General features: G+C 36.7%; 1 protein-coding gene across 1 annotated transcript in view; it reads left to right on the top strand.

Moving 5' to 3' along the window:
* The window catches only part of cntfr (ciliary neurotrophic factor receptor), a 209,681-nt gene that overhangs the window by 97,114 nt on the left and 86,727 nt on the right, over positions 1-25,840 (top strand). The window contains exon 4 of the mRNA XM_087791388.1: positions 22,168-22,401. Coding sequence (XP_087647514.1) covers positions 22,168-22,401 — 234 coding nt within the window. The remainder of the gene's footprint in view (positions 1-22,167; positions 22,402-25,840) is intronic.

Raw genomic sequence — 25,840 nt, 5'->3', positions numbered from 1 at the left:
CGGTCGATCTGTCGTCACGTCCTCACCTATAGTCGGATTGAGCCTAAGAAGCTGCATTTCATTTCTTCCACTCGCTGTCTGGGTTCTTGAGATAAAGTTATGGAATTATATCTGTTTTATTGGAATATTCACTGGTTGAATTGAACATTTTTAATTTTAAAACTTTGAGTTGTCTTATTGAAAAATATATTATTATGACGCATCGTTTTGTTTTTGATAATTCAATAAAAAATAATATATCTTATTTTCTACTAATTTTACTTTACTGATATTCAGCCAATCATATCCTTGATCCTATTTTAACATTCAATTGTAAAGGCTAAAAGTACAAAAAAATTATAATGATTGGAATTGGAAAATCAAACACTGTAAAAATAAAAATAAAAATAAATAATAATAATTAATTATGTAATCATTAATAATTAAACTTATTAAAAATGATTAAAGATTATTAAACTAAGTTATTTGATAAAAACTAGTTTAACCTTTCAAAATAGAGATTATTTAATTCAACTATTCCAAAAAATAATAATGAAATGCTTTGAAAATGTTAATAAATAATTAAAAATTTTATCATTTTAAATATTATTGAATTTCATATTTAAAACTTTATTAACAGTTTTATCATTCAATATTCTGATGGCACAGATATACTTCCATATTAAATCAGTTTTTTTTAAAAAGAGCCCTGCTCCTTTTATGGCTTTTATATTTTTAAATTAATATCTTAAAAAATGTATTTTATTTTGAAGAACTCGAATTGAAACCTGTATTTAAAAGCGTTCAATTACTAACGGACCAACTAACTTGTCCTCTGATCGTCTTTCGTTCGCACCAATATTCTTTAAATTGGGGATCTCTGCACAATCCCACATGAACCGGTGTAATTAAAGTCGGCTCAAAATGACTCGTTCTCGCCTTGTTTTCTCTGATGTGTCTGTGAATTGAGCTGCAGACTGACTCATTATTTGCATCTCCCTGGTGATTGTTTGTTTGTGTGCGGTTCAATATGAAGCAAAGGTCAAGCTGTCGACGTACGTGTGTTCAGGTTTTTAACTAAGACAACAAGGACAGGAGCAGGGAAGCTCATGCGGGTTCATTTCCAGGCTGTGGTTCAGTGACAATACCTATTAAAGCTTTGATACCTTAAAGTAGAATCCTTAAATACTCTTTATTTAGTTGGTGATTAATACTAGTTAAAGATGCTGAGGACAGCGAGAACACGCAGTGTCAAGTTGAATTTGAACAGTCGTTCTCCTGTCTTTTTGGTTCACACATGTGTGTTCTTGTCTTTCGAAGACAAAAGACATACTCAAAGTGAACATACATGCTGTGGAATCTCACCACTTAAAAGTTAACAAATGACCAAGTGCGACTCTAAACTCACATCTGTGCAATTTCTAGAGCCTATTTTCGACTTAATTCTGTAAGAATAATATCACAGAAAAGCAAACAATTCTGATATCAAATGAGGCCATATTTTATGACAATAAGAATAATATAAGCCTGATTTTACATTGAATTAATTGGGTGGTAAATAAGAATTAATCTAGCATTATGTTAATGTCTTAAAAATATGTTGTCCTAGATGATTATAATAATAATAAATACAATGCACCCACATTAGTGAAGCCAAAAAAGCCCAACAAATGAAACTGAGATTGACTCTGACCTCTTGTCCTACATAGATATGGGGGGGGTTTTAATAGAGAAATCACATGTAGTCCAAGTTAAATTGGCTGCACTCCGAGAAGCAGTTATACTTTTTATTTAAATAAAGCCAGTCTAACAAAGTGTTTGTATTTAATAAGGTATGTAAAAATGAAATATTCGATCATGCATTTAAAAGTATCCTTGTTAATGGACAACATGATCATAATTCTGTTAAATATTAGCAACTGATTTAACAAATATTTGTTTTTGGCCTGAATCTGAAGCTCTTTTTGTGCTTTAATGACTGAAAAGTATTGCGGCTTCATGTCATTACCGCCTCATGGTTCAAATTATGACTTTATCAATAAAAGGGACATCAACAATAGAGGAGTAAACAAGCTCTTCTTGTCCTCGTAAGATGCTAGGATCAAATTGTGGCAGCACATATTGGATATTTGACAATCATGTTGACTTGATAAGACGATAACGGAGAGGAATGTAACCCAAATCCATGTGGTTTTTTTTTTTTTCTTTTTAGTTCAATCAGTTCAACACAACAGCACAAAGAGCTGGTTATTTAGCTTCACTCATGCCTTCACTGTGGACTTCCTCTGCACATCTTGTTAAGAGGTTCACGAGAGGTGAAACAACCATGGAACGCAGACCTGACTTTCGTTAGTCAATCTTTCTCTGCCGACCATTTTGCCATAGAGTTTACTTTAATGAAACCGTTGCTCATACAGCTCCAAGCTAACCTTAGTAATAACAAAGTGCTGTGATGTAATATTCCTGATATGATGACTAGTATTTCTAGAACCTGCTGTGTTCAAGTGTGTCCTTAAAAGTTATTGTTCTCAGTTGGGATCCACCTCCGCGCTGTAATGATGAAGTCGTGACACAAAAAAAAAGGATTTATTCATATATATGAAGGAAAAATAAATAATTATTAGGCCGAATAATGTTTAAAACCTAAGGAAAATATAAATTGTGTTGGTTACGTCCAGATTTCACCGCCATGTTTGGTTTTTAAAGTTTTTAAATAAAACATATGAAGAACTTTTTCTTTAAAGCCCTTTAAATCTAAACCAAATTTTTTTTTATGCCAAACACCAACTTCAACCGACATCTGGGTCCTTACCCACCAGTTTAGAACCAGTTAAAGTTGGGTAAATGATACCCAACTTTAACTGGTTTGAATGATTCCAATTCCTTTTTTATTTTTTTTCAAACTGGTACTTTACGATCCCTTTTTTCTGATTTGTTTAAGTGTATATCCAGTCCTTCTGAATGGAACAAGCTTTTCCATCAATTTTAATTTACTTTTGTATGCACTTGTAACTGCAATATTAATTATATTAACTTGAATATAAAAGTGATTTATTATGAATACATTTTAACAGGGCTTTCCACAATAGCCTTATTCTAAATCCTTGTGTTATCTAGGGTCAGGTTGACTCAAAAAACAAACTACCTCCCCAGCTTCCAGAAATACATATGCAGTGGTGAAGGTCGTTCATATTCACCCAGAGTCAACACAAGGGATACCACAAACACATTTGTTTTCAGGCCTTTGGGTCACTTTGACTCTGAGATAACACAAGGGTTAAATGCGTCATGAAAACCCATTTCCCCCTGAAATTTAAACTCTTAAACACTTCTGGGAGAATAGAAAAACTAGTCCTGGTTCTAGTCGATTTCGATACCAAACCCTAGAACCAGTGACTAAGAACTTGGATCAAGGAAATCAAGCGATTCTTAAAACTAAATCAATTCACATTAGAAACATTGGCATGTGTTTTTATTTTCTCAAGCTTCCAATTTGCTGGCATCCGCTTTCTTTTATCCGTGACCCACCAATCCAGAACGCCCAGATTCGGGAGCAATTTTGTCTAAGTTGCTGTTTTGAGAGAAACATCTATCATCTTATCATTGGAATATCTAATCGTACCATCACGCAATGTGTTTTGTAGCTGCTCTGAAGTCGCAAAACGTCTCACTTTACAGGTTGAAGTTCTTGGTCTACGGAGTTGTAACGTTTCTGCAGAGCTTTTAAACAATCGCACACCTTTCGAACCCTTGATACTCGCTACTTGAACCATCGTGCACAATAGACGAGTGATACCTTCTCAGCTCCGCCTGAACTCCTGGATGAACTCTAAAAAAAAAAAACGCCAGCGCGCCGATGGAGGAAAAGCCTGAACGTGTAGCCTCACGTCCGACTGGTGTTTTCAATAGGAAAGTAGCAGTTCTTTGGGGGGGGGGGTAGTTGTGTGTGAGGCAGGGGAAAGGAAGACGAGTCGAGGTGGGAAGGAGGTCTGTTTTGAATGAGAGACAAGTTTGGAGCAGACAGCGCGAGTTCAAGCTACTGGAATGTCAACAAGCCGGAGAGAAGGCTCTGTCTTTGCATGTGGGCAAAGAAGTGCGTGCAGGCACATAAATAAACACTGGCCACACACCCAGGGACGACCTGATGTGCATTTGATTATATCTATTCACACACATTTGGACAAATTGACAAATATTGTGGCCGTGCAGAATTTGGAAGTCGTCCTATATGCAGATTTGCAAAACAATAAACTCTGTGTGTGCTAGAAAACGAGAAAAGGATACAAGTGCGCACACACACACACACACACATGCGCACGTGCACAGACAGCCCCTGCGCTGTTATCCTGCTTAGAGCTGCGATGAGCCGTGTAAAATGAAGAGCAAACATACCTGGATGTCATTATATCCAGACATCAGACAGACAACAATGGAGCCTCTAACTGCCTGTGTGTGTGCGTGTAGGTGTGTGTGTGTGTGTGTGTGTGTGTGTGTGTGTGCGCGCACATATTTGATTGAAGAATGTAGGGAGGAACAATGTCAAACTTCTGTGCCTATTTTTAAATTATTTCACAATTTAGAAAAATAAATTTCAATAAGAAGAAAGATGTTTATTTAATCTGAACACACGTTATACATTTTTAAAATGATTTCTTTAGTACTGTGAATAGATAAAGTAATATACATAATAAATGTCTATTTATAATTCATATATTTTGTATACTTTTATTTTTTTAAATGTATATTATGGCAGATCAGAAGATTTATATACAATAAAAGTTATTCATTGTTTTTAACAGACAGATTTTCTGTATTTAAAGCTCTTGCCTGCAACAATTAGTTTCCAACAAAACATAAATGGAATCCAAGATCGTAATAAATCAATTTCATACTGACAAACTTTATTTTAATGGACATGGAGATATATTTCAACTTTCCGAACTTAAACTTATCGCTTGTGTGGTATTTTTTATTATAAATGAAATTAAATGTATCACTTTTTTCAACTTATTTGTGGTCAATATACTCAGTATTTATTTTAAAGAGGTTGTTTTTTATTTCCCTTTTTTCAAATGTATTATTTTTTGCTGTAAAGCAAGTATACACCTCAAATACATGACTATAAAATGTTTGTTTTTTTCAGCTGTAAAGTTGAGCCTGTGGGACCTTCCGTGTCAATCTCTTAACAGATTAATGAGTCAACTGATGCATTTGATTTTTAATGGGATTTTTAAGCTATAAATAAACTTAATTGAAATGGAAAACCCATCACAACCCTGGGCCTGCTTCGGCTATGACCCGCAAAACCACCTGCTATAAAGCAGCGGAGTGGGGAGAAGAGGGGGAATAAAGTCTGAACTTTTGGGTCATTAAACGAGAAATCTATTGATTCTGTCTGTTCTGGCTGGTTCTATCCGCTTGTTATTGACCCCTGTGTACTGAGCACTGTTTGTTCCTGCTGCTGCTGTACAGTAGACCTGAGGTAAAGTAGGTAAAGTGCATTAACAGCTTTATGTTTAATCACGGTGAAATGAGAAACATAAAAGTGCATATTTTAGATACACCCGAATCGGGTTATTTATCAAACAATGTGCTTTGGGTTTCGTCTTTTTTTCCTCCTCTCTATGGTTCCAAATTGCATTGTCGTAGCGAAATGTGTTTTGCACATTATATGCACACTCAGCATTAGGAGAACCAGGCGGCGGGAAACACTGTGAATCTGAAAAACCTGTTCCATGAATGCATGCCCTTAACAAATGCATTCAATATGCACAGATGGGCTATAATGCTAAAAGCTACTCAAAAATCTTCCAGCTGGTTTTTTGCAGCTGGGTGAGCAGATTTACATCTATTTCAATGAGCTCGACTGTCTATACACAAGCCAAACCAAGAGGTAACCAGGAAACTATTGTCTTTTAATTCTGAACAAACTGACTGTTATTTCTGTTTGATGCACCAAAGTAGTTGTTTTACTTACAACTCTGTGATCAGCAGTGATTTCAAGTATAATTGTCTCTGCATAGAAAGATGGGTCTAATTACTGCCGTGTCACAATGTTATTACTGGGAGCGAATACAGGGAAACAAACATCCTTATGGTTCGATTCATAGATGTTCTTCTCGAGCGAAACATTCAATTTGACAATTGTCAAATTCTTATACATGTCTACGTCATTTCTACCAAATAATTGAGATTGAAATCGTATTAGTATTTTATTTATAAATACATAAATCAATCCTTCAACTGTGGTTAAAGTGGTTTCATGAGGGACTTTCTGCCAACTTCCTCTTATTTGGTTGTGATTTACAATTGTACTTATCTACTTAAACCGATAGTTCAACCAAAATCCAAATGTCACTTTTCTACTAATAATACATAATTCTTCAGAAAAAAATTAAATAAGTCTGTATTTGAAGCTTGTTTGTAGCAGAAGCTCCTAGTCTCTTAATTCCTGTCTTTGCTGGTGTAAGTGCCCTTGAGCCAAATGTTACACTGATCAGAATCAGTCTTATTTTTAATTCCATTATCAGTGAAAGGTTTCACCAATTAATAATTTGCTTGGGAACAGTTGTGTAACAATAAACATTAAGAAAAACAGAATTCAATATTACATTTTTATATACTTAAAACCTTAATCAAAAATACTAAAAATATTACTATTAACTATGTACAGATTAAAAGTGTGGACATAGCCTGGGATCCTTTTTTAAAACCATCTTAATATAACGATTTATTAAATTTTCAGGAACAATTTCTCATGTTGAGGCTTCAATAAAAGATTGACATTACAGACCAGCACCATGGAGATATGACAATTTAAGATGGTCTTTTTTGGACGAGGAGTATGATGAAAAGTGAGCGTCATAAGGAGTTACTTTTCTGCCTGTAAATTCAAAACGACACAGATGTATTTCCCTAATCCTTAGTCGACCTGAGGGTGAGTCGAAAATTTGTGAAATTCTTGGTGAACTACCACTTTAAAGAGATTTACAAATATAATATATATACATAAAAAAATCTTCATATGATATAAAATCTGAACAAATAACAGAGGGCAAGTGGATTTTATATATACTGTATATATGTATATATATATATATATATATATATATATATATATATATATATGAGTGACATGTGGCCATATAGATGCTGCAGGCGACCTCCTCACATGTGTGTGAAGACTGGAGATGCTGCTGCTCTTCCAGAATACTAATCTTGAAGATGGTTGTCTAAGCACTTGCAGTTTCCCTAGTGTTAAAGAGATAAATAAATAAAGTTGAATCCAATGTAGATTTTAATGCGATATGATTCCAAGGACAGAAAACTAACAGGCATTTGCAAGGTAGTTGCATTTGTTATCCCTGATTATTATGACACGCTGCATTAATTAGAACACAACACTTTGAACTCCGGTGTGCTTTGGAAGAGGTACACGGCACTCCACGTCAAGTACGCCTTTGAAGCCTGTTGTCTGAGCGAGAGCGGGAGAAAAAGCCATTTACTGATAAAATAAATAAGAAATAAATGGCTTGCGTCTCATAAATTATTCTCCTTTTGGCTGACAAATTAGGATGTTTAAAATGACATTTCGGAATTGTTTTATATATTCCCCTCATGGCATGTTTCTCCTCTCTTTTATGTGTATAAAAGATCGTTTGTACAGAGGAATATGATATTTGAGACACACTGTTCCCAAGATAACGTGTCCTCATTTTCAACTCTTGCTAAACACTGAAGTATCTGTTGTGGTAAATAAAGTCAATTTTTGTTTTAGTCTGTATTAAAGGAAGGGTAGGTGATCTTAGAAAACTGTTAGTATGGAGGTAATGTGTCGATTTGGACTTTGAAAAGGAATTTCTAACAATTAATTTTAACAGGATCAAGATCCAACTTTCAATTTCTAAAGACATCAAATTTCAAGATCAGTGTTTTTCTTTAGATTGGATTAGATAAACTGTATTGATCCCTCTGGATACAACTGATGCCACAGATCGATGTCATCTCCTTGGCTGGTCAGATAACAATGAATTTATCTAGACCTAACATCTTACACTGAAAATATTATTTATATGTATTTATTGTTTAATTGAATTGCTTACAAAAAATTTTTTAATTACATTTTTTTAAATTGAATTTTACAATGACTTACATCATCGAAAAAAAGACATGGACAGAAAAAACATTCCTTTTAATTTGATGTTGTTGTTTTTTTTCAAATTTAAAATCTCATTTTTATGCTTTAAAAAATGTGTTCATAATTAATATAGAAAGTCCAATGGCACATGTTTACCTTCATGCTTTGAGTGAACTTTATTTCAAATACAAAAGTCTAACCTTTAAACCCTCTGAAGCCCACACCGTAAATTTGACTTTTTGATTTGTTATTTTGATAGTTTCATGTCTTTGTGTATGTTTGTGTGATCTTAATTAATTGGTTACAGAGTGTGAAGGGGATTTTAAGGGGTTTCAGTGCAAGGAAAATAGATCCTTTCTGACCTGTTATGGATAAACTATAGCATATATTGAAGTGCACCTCAAAGAAAATACACTTAAGTAATGGTAGAATCCCTGAAAACCTGCAGAAAAACAAACACTTAATTTGAGACTTTCCACTCCTGCGATTAAGCCACATGTTTCAACCATGTTTCATTCATATTGGAAAACTTTCCGCCTCTTCTTCAACATGACATCTCAAGTCGAGGGTATATACTTTCTGTATTTCTGGTTGAATACACTCAAGTGCTTTGTTGTTCCTCTTTCTTTCAGCGACTTCTCTTCTAGCATTACGCTAGAACAGGTAGAAAAACACGTCTCTGTGTTTGTACTTTGTGCACTTATTTATTTTTGTTTTCCTTCTCGTTCCGTCATGATCGAAGGCACATTCAGAACTAACCATGCGCAGGTCCCATGGTACAGCGCTCAGTGAGCGCTGGAAGACTTGAACCGTGCTTGTATTTTTATTTATCCTGGGAAATAGCTTTTACTACAGCGTCCCTTTTTGAACGTAGATTCCCCCCAAAAAAAAAGAAACAATGAAAAAAGAGCTTCAGATCTGGGATGTGTTGCATAGCTGTGCTTCATGGTGCAAGCTATCAATACTGTTCCAGACGGTTGACTGACGGTGGCGTGTCAGATTCTGCACACTTGATTTAAGCCCAAAAGGCAGAAAAAACCCATATGTTTCCCACATGTAAAGATTGGCACAACTGCTCTTTATAGTTTCTAAAACCTTTGTATTTGGAAGATTCTGGAGTAAAATAACTGGTTCGCTGACTATTAGCAAAACAAGATAGAGAGAGGAAGATCGTTCCAAAGCTTAGGAGCAACAGCCTGGAAGGATTTCTCTCCTCTGGTCCTGAAACGAGTGTGTGGAACCATCAGTAGATTCTGATCCACAGACCTAAGAGCCCGAGCTGGGGTGTAAGGCTGGATCAGATCACTGATGTAAGGAGGAGCCTGACAATGAATAGATCTGAAAGTAAGAACCAGAATTTTAAAATTGATCCTGAAAGAAACTGGCAGCCAGTGAAGAGTTTTAAGGATCGGAGAAATGTGAGTTCTTCTACTAGAGCCGGTCAGAATCCTCACTGCAGAGTTTTGTATTAACTGCAGGCGAGACAGCTCCTTCTTGTTTGGACAGGAAAACAAACTGTTGCAATAGTCCAGGCGAGAAGACACAAATGCATGGATTTTAAGCTCCAGATCATGTTGTGACAACATTTTCCTAAGTTTAGAGATTTTTTCTCATTTGAAGGAAACAGTTTCTGGTCAGACTGATGTAAATATATTTAAGTATCATAAGATAAATTAATATTTGTTATTGGTTTCCCAATCAACCCTTTTTTAAAGCGCAAAAGCAAACAGTTATCGGTTTAGAAACCTAAAATAAACTATAAATATTTGACTCTTCTTAGGAACAACATGTGCTAATGCAAATTGGAGACATCCGTGTCACATCTTTATTCTGTCCAATAGTTTTTTTCTGCCAAATTTAACATCCCTCTCATGTGCAGCGACAACTTAATTTTCAGAGGTTTAGGACATAAAACCAAACACCGTTTACCATCTTCCAACCTCAACACAGTGGCTAAACCTGGCACTTAAACAAGCCATTGAGCAGGCTCCAGATTCAGCAACACTCTCCAGGGACGAGTCAACATTTTTCATCAGCCTTTACCATAATAGCTATCATAACATTTTATTGAGGGTGCAAGCCACATTAAGTCCCTGTCAAGAGTTTTAGAAAATTCCCGACCACTTAAGTTCCTCTGTCAAGGTCACCGTATATTTGCACAGCGCTCCCATGATGACGGCAATAATTTTTGGCTGATATCATCTTGGAACACTGGGATATTGTCGTATATTATACCCCATTAATTAAGTCGGTCTTTTCCTATTCCCTCTCCGGCGCTAAAAAGAACCTGCTCCTCTTGCTCAGCGATCACTCTATATTATTTCTTATCACCTTGTTAACTGTCTCCTTTCCCTGTCTCTTACAGCCTTTATTTGCTTTGACTCTTCCTGGATCTCTTATTAACACTTGCAGTCTATTATTAGCTCTGACCTTCAGAGTTCGGCACTTTGGGAAAGGCTTAGAGCGATGTTAGCCTTGTTATTAACCAGCCAGATTACGGCACCATCGAGTTTTCTTGAGGCTTACATGTGATTATCAGTAATATCCAGTTATGCCTTCTGAGACTCAGGACACCTATTTACATAATTTATAATCAAAGTCAATAGTTTAAATAGTTTCTCTTTTGCTTATCCTGCATCTAATCTTCTGGTCCAGCACTTGAGTAAGTCCTAGCTGTAGTTTGAGTGATAACTTGGACACGTCATAGTCCCTTATGGTCCAAACACGTATGTAGTCCTACATTTAAAGGTGGCAGCAAAGAGGTCCAGAGCTCTTAGCGCTTATAGTCTATACTGGGAGAATACCAAAGGAAGATGCTAAGGGATAGTAGAAGGGCAAAAATATAGACTTTTAAAAGTATTTAAATTGGTTCATATTTTAGTTTATAAGATCTAATTTAGTTATCTGCCCTCGGTACGAGATTTGAAGACTTTGCCTATTCATGTTTTACAGCACTAACAATCCCAATTTTCGTCCTATTTTGACTTTGGCAGAAAAATAAGGCCAAAAGTATAAAATCATCCTAATAACACAAACTAGGTGTCATCAGTACCCTTAACCACCGACCCTAGTATTACTTTGCAAGGCTCTGCAGTCAGGAGCACATTAATACACAATCATACGTAATAGGTTCTGTGACTCAACATATAATAAAGGTGTGTATGAGGACACAAAATGGCAAATAAATTGTGTCATTTTGCCAGAGGTAATTTTAAACACTATCAGTCAGTTTGGCCTAATGTGACCTATAACCCGGTGTGCCTTATGGTCCGTAAAAAAGTCATTTCTCTATCATTTATTAAAATAAGGTCAATGTGGTTTTACAGTTACACAACACAAATCGCTCCCAGTAGGTGATTGTTAACTAAATATAAAAATAATTAGTTGTTCGGAGAAGACATTGACCGTGTCTTTTAAAAAAGTCTATTTCCTCAGTCTTTCTATTCATCGTGATGGTGGTTTAATCATCACAAGACACAAGATAAGGATCACAGATGATTAAGGAGTCGGAACAAAGTCCCCGCAACCGAAAAAAAAAAAAAAAGCCGGTGATTTTTCAGAAACTGCTAACTGTTTTTCTCTCTCTAATCGAGCCGGCAGATGTTTCTGATTTTAGCGCTGTTATCCAACTGTCCCGTCTCCCTGTAGCCGGCTCTCTGGAATCCTTTTCCCATTCCTCACTTCATGACCCCTCTAATCCAAGCTTGTAAAATATTAACTGCCCTACTCGCTCACAAGTATTCTTCCTCCCTCCTGTGCTGTGTCCCCTTTCTCCCTCATCTTTTCACGACCGTCTCTCCTTTTACGCCGTCTTCTAATCTGTCCTCTGTTTCTCCCAGAACCCTTCTAAACGTGAAGTATCAATTAACCCCGGTTGCTCGCAAATCTTTTTTCTTTTTTTTTGTCCAAACTAGCGGTTTTCAAAGGTCGAGGCGGAGGGGGTGGAGGATCTATTAGCTCAGCTCGCGCTCACGTGATTCTGTAATACTGTATACAAGCAAGATGGGGCCCGAGATAAGAGGCCAGGAAACAGGAAGTAGATTTATTTGAGCGTCGGTGCCCTGACTCATGCAAACACACAAACACTTCCACAGCTGCAGCTGCCTTCGTGCTCGCGTGAAAAAGGAGTCGAGAGAGAGTGAATGTTAATCTCACTGTGGGAACGAGAGACAGGAGGATGGAGTGATAACTTAATTCCAAGATGTTTGCAGAGGAAGTGGATGTGTGAGGTTGTCGAGCGCGCGTGGGTGTGGATGTTGTTGCATATTTCCCTCCGTGTGTGTGTGTGTGTGTGTGTGTGTGTGTGTGTGTGTGTGTGTGTGTGTGTGTGTGTGTGTGTGAGTCGACAGTGCATCTGTATCAGTGCATTAATGCGTGCACGGCTGTGAAAGTGTCAACAGCACTTTACAGCAGATACTTATTATGTCATGGAGCAGTTAATCGGACCGTTATCTTATAAATCTCAGGGAAGGTTTTTAGCATACTGCTGCATCAGATGTCAGAGAGAAACCTGCCTGGTGGGCCACATGCTGACCGAGGCAGGAAGTAGTCGGGAGCGGCTGTTTCAATTATGGCTGTTGAATTTTCTGATCAATTGAGATTAATAAAATTCATTTTTTCCACAAAAAGACATTAAAATTAACGTAAAACCCAATATTTTCTACAAACATTTTGTAACACTGTTTGTTTGTAACACTGTTTGTTGTATCTATTCATGCCAGATATTTTAATCTCAATTCATAAGCGAGTCTCTCCGTTGTTGCCTCACTTCAGGTGTCGGTATTAACCTATTCTTAGCAAAAAATATATATTTTTTATTCAATTTTGATCTACTTTTCCCTTAAAATGGCACATGGTACAACACAAACAATGGATCTCAAATACTGCCAGCTTGCAAATGATTTTGTGTTTTATTCCAGAAGGACTGTGTTTTTGGACAATTCCAAAAGATGTGTGGATATGTGAACATACCTGTTGTTCTTTTAGCTATTTATGGGACTGATATGATATTCTAAAGGAATATTTTATTCAGGTGTTTGTTGTTCTTCTTGTTCTTAAGTTATCGGGGGGAGAAAAAGGGTCAGTCACACCCTGAAGTGGGCATTAATTGTTCTGGAGAATCGTATTATCCTTTTTTTTTTCATTAAATGTTTCCTTAGAGCACATTATATAAAGTTGATTATCTTTATTTTCTATTTATTTAAACAAAACACAACAATATTCACCCCTGCTGGTGGAAACTAAAGGTTGCAGACAACATATCATTAAAATGACTAGAATTTCTGTTAAAACATTTCTTTAAAAAAGGTTAATTAGTTCTATTCATTACAAATCTTACTTAATTCATCATTTGTTCCAATTGAATAAATTCTACTAAAAAGGCCATTCAACGATTAAAATAAAACAATCTTTTATGCCCAGTTCCTCATTTTTGACTTGGAAACTAATAAGAAAATAAGCAGAATAAAATGAAACGCCGCCGATGTCTCACACACGAGAACAAGGTTACAGGTAAACCGAGCGACTCATAGCAGCTTAATGTTGATTCTTTTTCTCAACTTCACTGATTTTTCTCGACTTCATGGAAACGTGGGGTGGGGGGGGGTGAAGGGCATCAAGGACATTGTAAATGACTGGATTCAAGTCATTCTCTCCGGAGACGTCATTGGAATTAAGCCACCATTCATTTTAATAGCTCCACCTGTGCGTTTAGCCGCTTTGATGGGTCAACATGTTGTGCTGGAAGAGAAATAGGATTGTGAAACTAGAAGCTGCTTCATGGACCTCCAGGCATATTTAGTTTTATTATGTGCACCTGCACTTATCCTGATATATTTATTTATCAGAGAGAGGAAAATATACTTGTGAATTAAAAATCTATTAAAACGTCAAGTGTTTTTTTTAATTGAATATACAGGGCTATCATTTAATTACCATTAAGTATGCCCACGATTACTGTAAATATATATTGTGTCTCGTGGAGGAGCTTAAGAGGCTTTTCTGATGTAAATATCTTCATTAAAAGAGAGTTTTGTACAAACAGACACATACTGATGAGTACAATAGAGGTCCAAGACACAATTAAATCAACAAATGCCCTTTAAAAAAAATGAAGAGTTGAATTAAAGGGCAAGTTCAGGTTACAAGAAAATTGCGTGTATATAATAATTGGATAAAGCTGATGACACACTCACGTTGTCTTTGTTGGCTGCATTGGACAGAAAGAAAATACCACTTTTGTTCACATTATTACTTTTTAATCGGTCTTAAAGCGTGACTAAAACGTTAAACCTCGCCCTCGGACTCTTTGTCAGTATCATGTTTCAGTGATGCAACACGACAGCTGCATCGTTGAATGCTAGATTGTATGGTTCATTACATCTTTTTAAATTATGGAAATATATACTTTAAGTATATCATGAAACATAAGAATTAAGATTAATCATTGTAATCTCAAAAATATATCTGAATGAGGATCAGAGCGTCTCACTTTAATATTAGTCAAGAAATGACATTTCAAGCTCTTGCATGTTCTCATTAATACAATTACTCAGTAGATCATCTGTAAAACATTATCACATCAACACGTAGAGTCTTACAATGCATATATAATATAGAGCTTCCTATGTAAATTGGACCCCAAGGGTGTTTTGTTCCTCCTGCTATATATTGGGTATTGGGTGAATACCGAGCAGAAGATTAGATTTTCTGAAACTAAACTGACAATTTTCCAGCCTCCATTCTTGTTGTCGGTGTCAGCATATCCAATGTTTTAGCATCGGGCCTTTCACGAAAGCACGGACTCGCTTTAGCATACAAATGTGTTTCACTAATGAGTCTTTAAGCAAGGAAAATAGCACGCACGGTTGGATGTGCACATGAAACACAACTATAGCACAAACAGACATCACACGGCGGGACCAAAGTTCATTTTTATTTCTCGCCAACGGGATCGTAACTTTCAACCAGCCGCAGAAACTGGAGGTACACACAGGGTAGATAGAAGTGATAGAATCACACACAGGCATGCGTTTCTAGACAATTTGTATTTCATTTTCAATCTCACAGATGTTTCATCTTGCTGAAAATTCATCAGTATTCTTACACGAGTCAAGATGGTGTGTGTGTTTTTGCCTAATGGATTGTGGTGTTGAACACTCGCTACACGTGGCGCACCTGTCTCAGGCTCAGTTGATTTCATTTATTTTCGGTGTTTGAACATGCAAGGTGATGTAATGATGAAGTAGTGACTCATCATGACACCACTTATGTGTAAGTGTTTTAGAAGTCTTAACAATCCAAACTAGAAAAGCACACACTGCTCACCTAATGAGCTCATGTTACACAACTTTATTAAAACACAGCAAGGAATCAACATCTATGATTTAAGCAGTGGGTTGACTCACGGAAAATAAACACTTTTTGACCGGGAGTTGAACTCGTTCCGCTCGAGGGACGGGCACATTGTTCTAACCACATCCCTACCAGGTACTTTCTGCAGTGAGTTTTTAAATCTCTTTGCCTTACAATTATAAAACATTTAGAACAAACAATAGCAAGACATGTTCTCATTTATGTCACATGATTCAAATTTTCTTTTTTGTTTTGCTTTTCCAAAAAGCGACAATAGGTCAGTTTTAGGTTGTTGTTTCTGGCGCCCCCTGCTGTCTGAAAAATATAACCTCAATTGAGTAATTTGCATTTGTTTACATAACAAGAGAAATACTATTAAATAGTAATTGTTTATGACCTACTGTTGTAATGAAGTTTGGTGTTACATGACTGAGTCACCATGACAAGGTTACATAGAGAAAAAGATCTCAGAGTTTTACAAAGTGACAACATATATATATATATATACATATATTTTAATGTTTAACAGAAAGTTATGAATCCAGATGGAAGTATAGAACCACCCAAATTAAATCATGTGTTGCCTGTTTCATTGTAAACAATTTTCTGAAGGTTTCATCAAAATAGATAAAATCCTTTATTTTCTTAAAATTGAAGCTAAGAGATAAAGAAAACAATCACAAGACCTCCTTGGCAGAGATGCAACAGCACTACAAAGTATCTCGCATTTTAAAATTCATGGCGACACCTTTTATTTTGTGCAGTTCAGCCTCACGGGAAAGAAGCATCCAACCTGAATGTTCACTGTCAATTGACTGAGTGGACACTTTTCCAATACAATACTTTCAATTTAATATCTTAAAAACGCATTTCAAAGGATGCATTGAGATTTTTTCCCTTTGCTCTGGATATATATCATTACATTCAAGTATCTCTTTTTCAAAACAATCATCTAAAGTGCAGTCCTGTAACAATGTAATGTAGCTCTTGATGTTAACTACGTGTGCGCTAAAGAAGCTCTTTGTGCTGCATTTATCTGCTCTCCTTGTTCAATGCTCCTGTCTGAGACATGTATCAACCATCTTCCCCTCAGGATTCGTCTTTGCAAGTGTGGCTGTCCAGTTTTATAAGTAGTAGTTTATAAATGTACCAATATTGTTAGATTTAGATAAATGACTCTTTTTATTGAGGACGCTCATTGTCTCCAATTTCTCTTATTAACTTCAAGCCAGTGCTTTGAATATTTTCTCGAATTTTAACCTTGATACGTCCAAGACTTTTATTCATTTATGCACCAGATCATCACTTCACCAGAAAACATGCAAGCATACTGGATTATCTGCTCTGTTTATACATCATTACTCATGTCTCTTAACCGGCAACCACGTGCAATTGATAGCCCCGGCGTTTATCTGAGCGATCTAATGGATTCACGTTAGAGACGGTGGGTTTGCAGTGTCCTGGAGGTGTGAGCGCTGTTGACCTTACAATGCGGCCTCATGTTGTCTCTTTATGGTAATGCAGTGCTCTCGGGAAACAATGCAGCGCTGCATACGAGCTAAAGTGAACGGCATAAATCCTGGCGTGGGTGAAAAGTTCAGCCCTACTACAGCAGTGTTTCCCAGGTAACCCCCTGGTGCTTGAGTTTGTATCGGGGAATTATGCCATTGATATCTATCCGAGCAAAACCTCACTTTGGATTTTCATTTAACTCGCCCCCCTGTTATACATATTTCAGGAAGAATAAGTGATTCCGTTTGGTGGAGATGTTTTGGAGGGCGTCTGGTCCCGTCTGAAAGTAAATAAGTGCTCTGGTGCTGCTAACAATGCCGCTCCATTGCCAGTGGATCAATAGCGCTGGAGATGAATGTCATTGTGATCATTATGCCTCTTCGGCAGAATGCTGATGAGGCATTAGTGTGATGAAGTCTGTGCAAACACCTCATCGTATGTTCCTCCTATAGATGGCTCCAAACAACTGTGGACGAACAGCAAGACGTCAGTGATGTGATGTTGAATGACTTTGTCTGTTCTATCCATTTACAATTTTAATGTATGTTATCTATCATACCCAATTCCAGGAACACCTCATTATTTTTATGATACTTCAAAATATCAATCATACATAATTTGAAATGGTTGTTTTAAGTTCCTCCCGTGTCATTGAAAGAGCGGCAACATGCTCTACTGTCATGACTGTTAACTAAACCAGTCATTAATGAACTAATAGCAAATCATCAGTCAAAATATGTTCTGCATTGTTGTACATTTTCTTTTATATATATATATATATATATATATATATTTTTATTAATACATTTTAACTTCTCTTAAGATTAAGTAATATAAAGTAAATACATATAAACATATTCCTATATTCCTGAAGGAAGACTATTTATTTATTCACTACAATTTAATGTTTCTAAAATGATCTTTAATGTTCAATTCAATTTCAACAGTATTAAATATAAGTATTCCATAATTAAAGAATATTTAGTTACAGTTAGAACCTGAATATAAGTTGTCTGTACCTGTTGTTTTGGTCTATGTGGAATGCAAAGTGACATGTTTTAAAGGTTATTACGAGAAGCTTGGGTCACAATATCTAATGGTCCTTCTAATCCCTTGCAAAAAAACCAACATTTTTATTTATTATATTTTTACATTGTTGAATATATTTGATGAACAAAAAAATATCCAAAAAACACAGGCTAACGTGTATTTTTCCTGCACATTAACCAAACAATGTATAAGAAAACTACTCACCTTTACGTCTCATTAAAGAGAAAAGTACAAGCTTTACAGAAATGGTTGACTGAAGTTTATTATACCTGGAAAGTGTAGCATTGACAGTGCAGCCTCTGTTGTTGAGGCTTGTTATTGTCCAAGACGATGATTGATGGCTTTAACAAATCTAGAGTTGTGCGTGGGGATTGCAATCACTGCAATCAGTGACAGTTTCTTGTTCTGAAAATGGATGATTACAGAACGGCGTGAGCAGCAAATCTTATTTACAGAGCTGACAATAGATAAATAACCGACGGCACTTGTCATGTCAAGAACTCAAAGCACGAAGGCAGTGCATGCGGTGTGTGACGTGGACGACGGGGATGTGGTCCTTGATATGACGGAGGAGGTCAACACAAATGAAAGACTCGGAGATGAGAGCACAGGTCACACAGATGAATTGATATTGGACGGGAGGGGGGGAAGATAAGAGGAATAAACGGAAACCAAAACATGAACAGGATTAAACTCGTAAGTTCAACAAAAATACTTTGAGAAGCTTAAAACCAGACTTGTGGATGAAAGTTTGATGCCGATTGTGATTTCGGAATCACAAAATAAAAGTTTCCTTTAGACAAGAAACCTCAGTAAAGCAGCAACATTGATTAACTGAATACATATATTTGTTCAACATGCAGGACTTTGCTGTTAGTAGGAGGTTAGTTAGGAGTCTTTAAATCAAATTTATAAAATGTATACTTTAAAATACAAAAAATGTATAAGATTGTATTTCCTATTCATATTAAACATGAAAGATCATTTGTTTGTAATATTTTTACACTAATAACATGGCTGTTAGCTGTTTGACATGTCTTTAATGTAAGTCAATTTAATTCAGTCAGTTTATGTATGTTTTTGTGGTAAATAGAAAATATATGGATCAATAAATGACTTTCTTATTTAAGTAAGTAAGTAAGTAATATTTATTTATATAGCGCTTTTCGAGACCAGGGTCACAAAGCGCTTAGACAATCAAAACAATACTCAAAAAAGTACATACTTTAAAGATCAAGATTAAGGTGTTGAAAAGAATAGCTGGATTTTAACCAATTGAAGTCAGAGTTGCTGTTTTGTATTACATATTTCTTATGTTCTCTGCTCCCGTCGTTTCTCTTGGCTCCATCTTCTGTCCTGGTTACTTTTCTTTCAACATTTACATAGCAATGGACTCGAGCATCATCATCAAAGCAAACTGAAAATCAAAGTCCAACTGTATATTTTCCTCGGATGATTATTATTTTTTGATGGCAGGCGACGTCTTGTGGGACATGACTTCAAAAGACACATTATACAAATGGTGTTTTTGTGTCACACTATTTAAAAAGTGTCACTTTGGCGAGATGGATGGAAGCGGGCGGCGGCGGAAGAGGGAGTGGAAGTCTGACGGCATCAAACTAAGATAATGAAGGATTGAGAACGAACACTCGGGGAGAGTGGCGATGAAGGAGAGAAGCAGGAACGACGAGAGTGTAGGAGAACAAACAGCGTCAGGTTAATGTTAATGGGAAGTGGGATCTTGTCATATTAAATATAGATCGACTCCGTTATGGGACATCAAATATACATGAAAGACGAGCCTGACATCTGTATCAGATCCGTTAAGAGGCATGTCTTTGGACACGGAGAGGAGGAAGCAGTCTCTTGTGAAAAACAGCAGCATGAAAGCCTTTTTTTTTATTGGGAAAGAAAGGGAGGAGATTCTGACAAAGACAGAGAGAGAGATATTAGAACAAGACAAGAATCTTGACAGCACCAGATCCCGAACCAATGAGAGCACCTTTTTTTTATTTTTCTCCGGTTCTTTTGTAGACTTTTTTTTTTTTCCTCCTGATAGGATCAATATTTTATTGTTGTTGCTTGTTGTGCCGCTGATCCTCCATGTCGAGGTGTTAAGCTGATGTCTTAACCTTGTGTGGTCGTGACAGGTCCCGGGAGACGTATCAACACAGCCAACCATTCTCATTGTCCAGGCTAAAACTCCCATTAGAGTCACATATATCCCTTTCACCCGAAAGGTCAACGTCTCCCGAGCCTCTGTGGACATTTCGGACAAGAGGTTCTGTTTGGGGAGGATCACTTACATGGCTTCTTTTTGAGCTTTTGCTTCGTAAGATAACTAAATATTTAGTAATTTTGTCAGACAGTCATGTTACCAATGATGGAATTCTACTTAACAAAGGAAACAATACAGTCCCCAATGATTGTCGTGTTATTAGCCTATTTTCCGCTTGTTTTCAATTTACAATTTTTCTTATCGCCACCACCCATTCTAAATATCACTACCTTTATTTGGTCCCTGTGAGTAAAATGAATACTGGTATTAGGTTAAGTTGCTTATTTTATTACTTCATTTTCTCTTTTTTTTCTTCTCTCACTATTTTTCAAATATAATAATATAATTGCTGATACATCATATTTACACAATTTGATCATTTATACTTCAATTTTCAATTTCACTTTATTTAAAAGGACAATGTGCAGTTACATTAAAAAAGATGGTTGCACAAGATTTAGCACAATGCTACTTTCCATCTGTAGTCTTATGGATACTATTATTAAAAGTATTTATTCAACCCTTCTTTCTTGTAGGTTAATGGTTCTCAAAGTAATTGAATAGTCAACCCCTGGTTTGCTTCGAGGTGCCCAAAACATCTACCAGTAAATCTCAAAGGTAGCTCAGGTACATCGAAAGGCATAAAAAAAAAAACAGAAACAAACTCTAGTACAGGGCTATTCAACTAAGGGCCCATAGTCAAATATGGCCTGTTAAGCTAGCTGGAGTGTCACGCCCCCCCATCAATGCTTAAAATTCAATGTGTCAAATGTGGTTTTGCCAATCTGCGGATTTTTGCAACTTTTTAGTCGCTTTTCGGCTGAAGTAAATGGGAAGCCAAAGACTAGTGATGTTTTTTTTAAGTGACTAGTAAAGGCCACTTAATGGCACCCTCAGTTTTAGCATAGCTATCAGAGTTAGCGTATAAAAAGCCAAATATTATAATGCAGAGAGTGCCATCTAGTGGCCTTTCAAAATCAAGACACTGCCTCATGATGCCTCATGAACCTATGACTACCAAGGACCTCAAGTTTAGATCAAAGAGACGTCAAGTTGCTAACCCTAACACATAAACAACCCTAACCCAGAAAACAGAAGATTTAATGAGGAATTGACAGAAAAACCTCTACACAAAGCAAATGCCAAAGGCATTCCTCTGAGCCACTTGATGATGTCATGATGTCGCCGCCGCCAACAATTAGTATAATGTGACGCTCTTGCTACTTCAATACATTTATGCTAAATGATTCATATCCTGGTGCATCTTTTTTTTAATAAGCTTGTCTTACAGGATATAGTAGATGATGGGTTGAATTTTGGTTGAGTAGTCTTGTCCTAGTAGGGTGTTCTGTTAAATCCTGCATCTGCTACTAAAGATGTTGGTAATTTAAATATATTAATTATTAATAAATTCATTGCTTCAAAACATATTTCCGCAACGCAGACTCTGGTAACCATTTGGATAGACGCCATAGAAGGGCTGCCTTGGTGCTTGATTCCATTTTTCTATTGCTTATTTTTCTACTGGTTATCTTGTTTCATTATTTTTATTCCGTACTGACACCACAAACAATCCCGTGTTGTGTTTACAACACTGGCAATAAACGTTTCTGATTCTGAATCAAATTGTACCTGCAATACCTTCTGTGATGTGTTAAAGTCTTCTGGATCTTATAAAGGGATCGGTAAGAATATTGGTGAGGACAGTTACACAGATTTTGTGTGCATGTGGAAAAGAGATGCTGGATAAGGAACGTTAAACAATTAAGATACCAGGAAAAGAGGAACATTTGTTTCATGGAAGAGGTAAATGTTGTCACGAACACAATCTAATCTTGTACTTTCGCTTTGTTTCCAGGTGCTCGCAACCAGTATGAGCGCATGTCCAGTGACGTCACCATGCAGTGCGGCTCGCTCAACAACGACGCCTCCGTTTCATGGAAGGTGAACGGAACAGACGTGAAGTTCCAGCACCAGCTAGAAGGACCCAGATTGATTCTGACCCAGGTGGACCTGGGCCACAACGGACTCTACAGCTGCTTCCAGAACCCACACGGGGAGAGACGCGACACCATCTATCTCCACGTCGGCAGTAAGTACCCAGACAATCGCCCGCCGAATGCCACTGTCAGATCTCATGTGATGAATCTTTAATCATCCCAAAGTGAGTGGGAGTACGAGCAGTCCAGATATTAAAAAGCGATTAAAGTAAGCATGCAGTTGTGACGGACTTGTGAGCCAGTTGTAAAAACATAACAGAAATATTTTTCATAGATGAAAATCATATGACAAATCCTGGCGGGATTTTAAATCTTTTCCCCTTTTTTTTTGTCTTCTGGCAACAAAATGTCTTTGAAATGATAAGAAAACAGTTGTGTTTTTATGAGCCAGTATAAGGCTCATTACTCCTTTTATTGCCGACTGTGAGCCACGGTTGATTGGGAACGCTGATGTGGCAGTGGGAGTCCTCTTGTATTCCTGGAGACTCAAACATAAGCGTCCGTGAGAATCTGTTTGACCTTAGAAGTCTGGTGGCACGTCGAGCGAGAATAGAATTTGGAGCCTCATCCAGTTGACTTTTGTAGAACGTAACGTCATTTGAAAGAAAGTGTCGTCCAAGGACAACATCATGTTTCAAATTTTGAAGTATTTCTCTCCAAGATGCAGTAACTTTCTTATCATGATTGAAGTTATTACTTTATAAAGTTCTCCCGTCTGAAATCTTGGCGAACAAAAGGTTACGAGTGTGTAGCCCATTATCCTCCTCCAGCCATCTTCAATCACGCCCTGCTTTGTTTATACAACAGGTCCCTTCCGGAATTGGTGATTAAAAAAACTGTTCACCAATCTCAGCATAGTGGTAAATGAGATTTCATCTCCAATGGGCGAGGCTTTAGCTCATTTTCTAATGTTAATATTTCACTGAAAATAAAGTTTTGTACCAACAGACACATACCGATGAGTACAATAGAGGTCCAAGATCCATTTAAAACACTTAAATCAACTCAGTAGTTGCCCTTCACTAAATAACCGCCACTCCTGAAAGGTTAATTAAAATGTTGCACTTACTTGAATCTGATTTATTTACAGGGAGACTCTAAAGAAAATCCATATAGCTTGTAGGAATACATTATCTGGGGGAAATTTACTTAATAGGATTTATTAGAGGTTTTATTCAATTCAATTCAATGTATACAATACATTAATAAAAGGTGTTTTTCATGTTTGCATTTAGCTGTTTGTTGGAATATGTTGTGTGTTATGTCACATGTGTAAGATATGCACGTTAACATATTTGTGATTAACGTAGGAAAAAGGCTATTTACATTTATTTTGCATTACTGAGATCGATGTGTGTTTTTTTCCTACAATGGATGCCAATTCTTCAAACCAACCCCCACAACTGGCTCCGGTGCTAAGTTATCTTGCGGCTTAACTATCTGTCTTGTACCACTGATTTGCTGACCAGAGAGCATTTATTGGCAGACCATGTATCTTGTAGCCTGACAGGATGATAATTCACCGGTGTGATTGACCCGATGTTGTCGGTTGCTGTTGCTAAATTTGCTCCACTGACAAAAAAAAAAAGATCTCAGCACGACTGGGAGAGGAAACGAGAACGATAGAATGTATTAGAGGTGCTAAACAGTTGATTCCATTCAGAAAAGTTGAAATGCTTAGCATGCAAATATTGTAGTTAATTTTACTCTTGCTAATGAAGTTCCATTACGATGCTCTCGTTTCGCAAAAAATAATGGCGAAGTTATCGAGCACTTAGAGTTGGATTGCCTGTGTGTGCAAACGTTCTTAATGACGTTTTGTTCCGTACACAGGAAAATACTTAAGAGTGAATTAACTTTTAAACGATGTTTAATGTGAAGATTGAAATGATAATGTAACATTTCAATTGCAATCATGAAACGCTGCCAGCTATTTCCACGATGTCGTCCGTCACTGTCGCGAGTGTGCCGGTGAGATTGTGTTCATTCTCGAGTTGAGACGTTAAGATCGCAGAAATATATTTTTAACCACAACATGTATTTCGCAAGCATTTTTGAGCTGCCTGATAATCACCTCATCGCCACTCCGGCTGAGAGGAAATGCACCTCAACAATATTAATGAGACTTGAACTGAAGCTTTTTTCTCTAGTGCCAAATTTCCTGTTCTGTTCTGGACAGTAATTGCACATTTCTGATTGGCACTTACTGACTCTCTTCTGCTGTGTTTGTGTCCTATGGCACCGAACAACAGCCCCAGATAACCTCATAACAAAGACAGACGTCTTTGAAACGGTCGGAACAAGCTTTTAAAATCTATTAAATAGTCTTTTTGTCAAAGCTGCCACTCATTATGTAGTCATTAGTATAGATGGGTATTGATACTCGGTACAGTAATGGCTCTGGCTTTGGTATAAACTGGAGTAACCAGACCAAAAAGTAACACAGATTGTGTTACTACATTTAGGTTTTGGTTTAATTTTTCATTAAATTAAAGTCATATCTGAATCTGTGACTAGCAGCAATGGCTTTTTTCACTTGCCTGTTAATGCTCCTCTTGAATGCACAGGTCTCAGGCACACAACCTTTTGCCCAAAAATGATCGTGTAAGATAGTGGTTGCAATTACATATATTTCAGTTTGACATTTTATTTTTGGTAGGGTTTATAACATTCATCTCAGGCTCTTGTAAACCATCACTGAACATTAACAGTTCTAGGTTTAAACTATTACTATGTACTATATATATATTCTTATATGTCATCTTTTGTGAGTTTTAAAGGACAACAGATGGAACTAATCCATCTTTCCTGACTCCCTCACATGTTTCAAATGTCGGTAAGATGCTGTTAGTCTTTTATCATGACGATGTTTTGAAGTTATTACTTCATCCCACGTCTGAATTATTAGCGAACGAGAGGTTACAAGAGCGTAGTCAATTATTATAATTGGTCTTCACTTGTTCTCCAGCCAACTGTAATCACGCCCTGATGGAGATCTCCCGGAATTGATGATGTGTGGTGACAAACCTTGATGCTTGACTAATCTCAGCAGAGTGGGTGTGGTTATGGTAAACGAGATTTAATCTCCAGAAAAATTAAAGTTTTTTAAGTGTGTGGGGCTGAAGCACATTTTCTAATGTTAATATTTCTGTCAAACTATAGTTTTTTACAAACAGAAACATACTGATAAGTACAATAGAGGTCCAAGATATATTCAATACACACTTAAATCAACACATTAATTGACCTTTAATTATCCACCTTACAAACATTACTTTTAAATTACTACAAGTTCTTTAATTCAGAACCTAAGGTGGTGAGAAAACCAGGAAACAAGTGCAATGAACTGTAAAATGTAGGAGGTAAGTGAAAAATCAAAGATACACACAAAGATACAAGCGAGACTGTGTTTGGAAACATGTATTCCGACCAAGATTATTGAATTTCCGCTCGATTCATAGGTACAAACCAATCCATCTGTCAAATAGAAATCATAGACGCTAAAAGAAATAAGACACAATAAGCAGCAGA

The sequence above is a fragment of the Callionymus lyra genome, chromosome 5 (assembly GCF_982586985.1).
Source record: "Callionymus lyra chromosome 5, fCalLyr1.hap1.1, whole genome shotgun sequence".
Lineage (NCBI taxonomy): Eukaryota > Metazoa > Chordata > Actinopteri > Syngnathiformes > Callionymidae > Callionymus > Callionymus lyra.
The sequence above is the reverse complement of the archived record's forward strand: the minus strand, read 5'-3'. Positions and strand labels throughout refer to the sequence as shown.